The 1,676-nt window shown below is 36.4% G+C and overlaps 1 protein-coding gene across 1 annotated transcript in view; it reads right to left on the reverse strand.

Annotated features, from left to right (window-relative positions):
- The window catches only part of CORIN (corin, serine peptidase), a 181,332-nt gene that overhangs the window by 42,758 nt on the left and 136,898 nt on the right, over nt 1–1,676 (reverse strand). The window contains exon 12 of the mRNA XM_015560986.1: nt 1,337–1,444. Within this exon, the coding sequence (XP_015416472.1) occupies nt 1,337–1,444 (108 nt within the window). The remainder of the gene's footprint in view (nt 1–1,336; nt 1,445–1,676) is intronic.

Below are 1,676 nucleotides of genomic sequence, written 5' to 3' on the forward strand. Positions count from 1 at the left end.
TTTAGGTCTATCCACCTCAGTAGGTACCATGTAACTGCTTTGAATCATCTAAGATAATCCATGTAAAAATGCATCTCAGAATACCATCACCCATTAAAGTCATAGTTAGCAAACAATTCAATAGATTCTCAATAAATCACTCAGATAAGAAATATTCAATGGGTTTTGATTTATTTCTCTACATAAAGACCACAAACAAGCAAACAACAGTAGTTTCTCAAAACACTATATGTTCCTCCCTCACAAAATTATCCCAGTCATTGTACCATTATTCTGACAGTTCTAATTTTCTAGAAGATGCGCTTGTCCGTATTTATAGCAGCTGATAGGATTCCAATTGATTGATTGTGACATTTTGTCTAGACCAAAAGGGCACTGTTTACTATGGAAAATTCATTTTGGGGAGTAAGGTAGTATTTATACTTAAAAGGCCAAAAGAATAAAATGATTTCAAAAGATATATTTCCTTATGTGCTTTGATGGTTAAAAAAAAAAGTGTCAATTTTTAAAAGCAGAATAAGCTAAATCATAACCAACCTAATCTTTGGATAGCTTTTAGGTTGTTTTGTCTTACTCTAGAATATTGTTTAGTAAAAAGCATTGTCTATTTTCTATTCTCTGACACATTCTGAGGTTACAAGTACAAAGGTTTGCAGATAAATAAAATGGGAATTAGTGCCACTTAAATTACTATTGGCATTTCTGGCCTTACCATGAGTGATTTTGGAGTTCAATGGCAGAAATGCCAGAAAGCGTTTTACCCTTTGCCAATAGATGCAAAATTGGAGAGGGCATGAAAATAAATCCCAATTAAATTTGAACATTGGAGCCTGAACTCTGTCTCTTTGTATCTAGATACCTAACAGCATGGGAATCATGCAAAGACAGATGACAACTGCTTTATAATCTCTAATAACAAAACTAATTTCTCACTTTAGTGATGTGCTTCTCCTTCTACTAAGGGTTTGCATGTACAGAGTGTCCCAAAATAACATATACACACTTTAAAAGCTGATGGCTCAGTTTTGAAAATGAAATGTATTTCAATAGCCCCTGCCATTACAATCACTCAAAGTACGTGTATACATTTTTGGGACACCCAATTTTTCATCAAGGTTATAAATAGAAGTGTAACTTAGGGAAAATCAATCGAGTTAACAGGAAAAACACATCAATTCATGCCGTGCCATTTGATGATTTAAGAAGAAAATATATTAGCATTCAATCCTAATCACTATTTAGAATTATCCGTGAACAGTTGATATTTCTTGAACACAGTCCCTTATCCCAACCAGTTGTTAATGTATTCAAGAAAAGTGCCATCGCACACACATACCACAGTTTTCCTCATCGCTGTCATCGTCACAGTCGGGCTCGCCATCGCATCTTCTGGAGGCCAGCACACACCGTCCCGAGTCACACTTGAAGTGACTAGGTGAGCATTCTGTTGAAAAACAATGGGACACATTACTGTCAGTAAACAGAAACCCCAGGACCGTCAGCTCATTTATCTACTTACTGTGGGAATGTGGGCAAGGAGCCATTACTGAGGATAAGCCAGGCTCTCTGCAAAGATGAAATAGCCGTCTTCTGTCTGCTTATCAGCATCTTCCTCCTGCATCTCTGTCATCACTTCTCCAGATCAATGTTTACACTTTCCAGAAATTAACGCTCTT

This window comes from Myotis davidii, unplaced genomic scaffold, assembly GCF_000327345.1.
Source record: "Myotis davidii unplaced genomic scaffold, ASM32734v1 scaffold455, whole genome shotgun sequence".
Lineage (NCBI taxonomy): Eukaryota > Metazoa > Chordata > Mammalia > Chiroptera > Vespertilionidae > Myotis > Myotis davidii.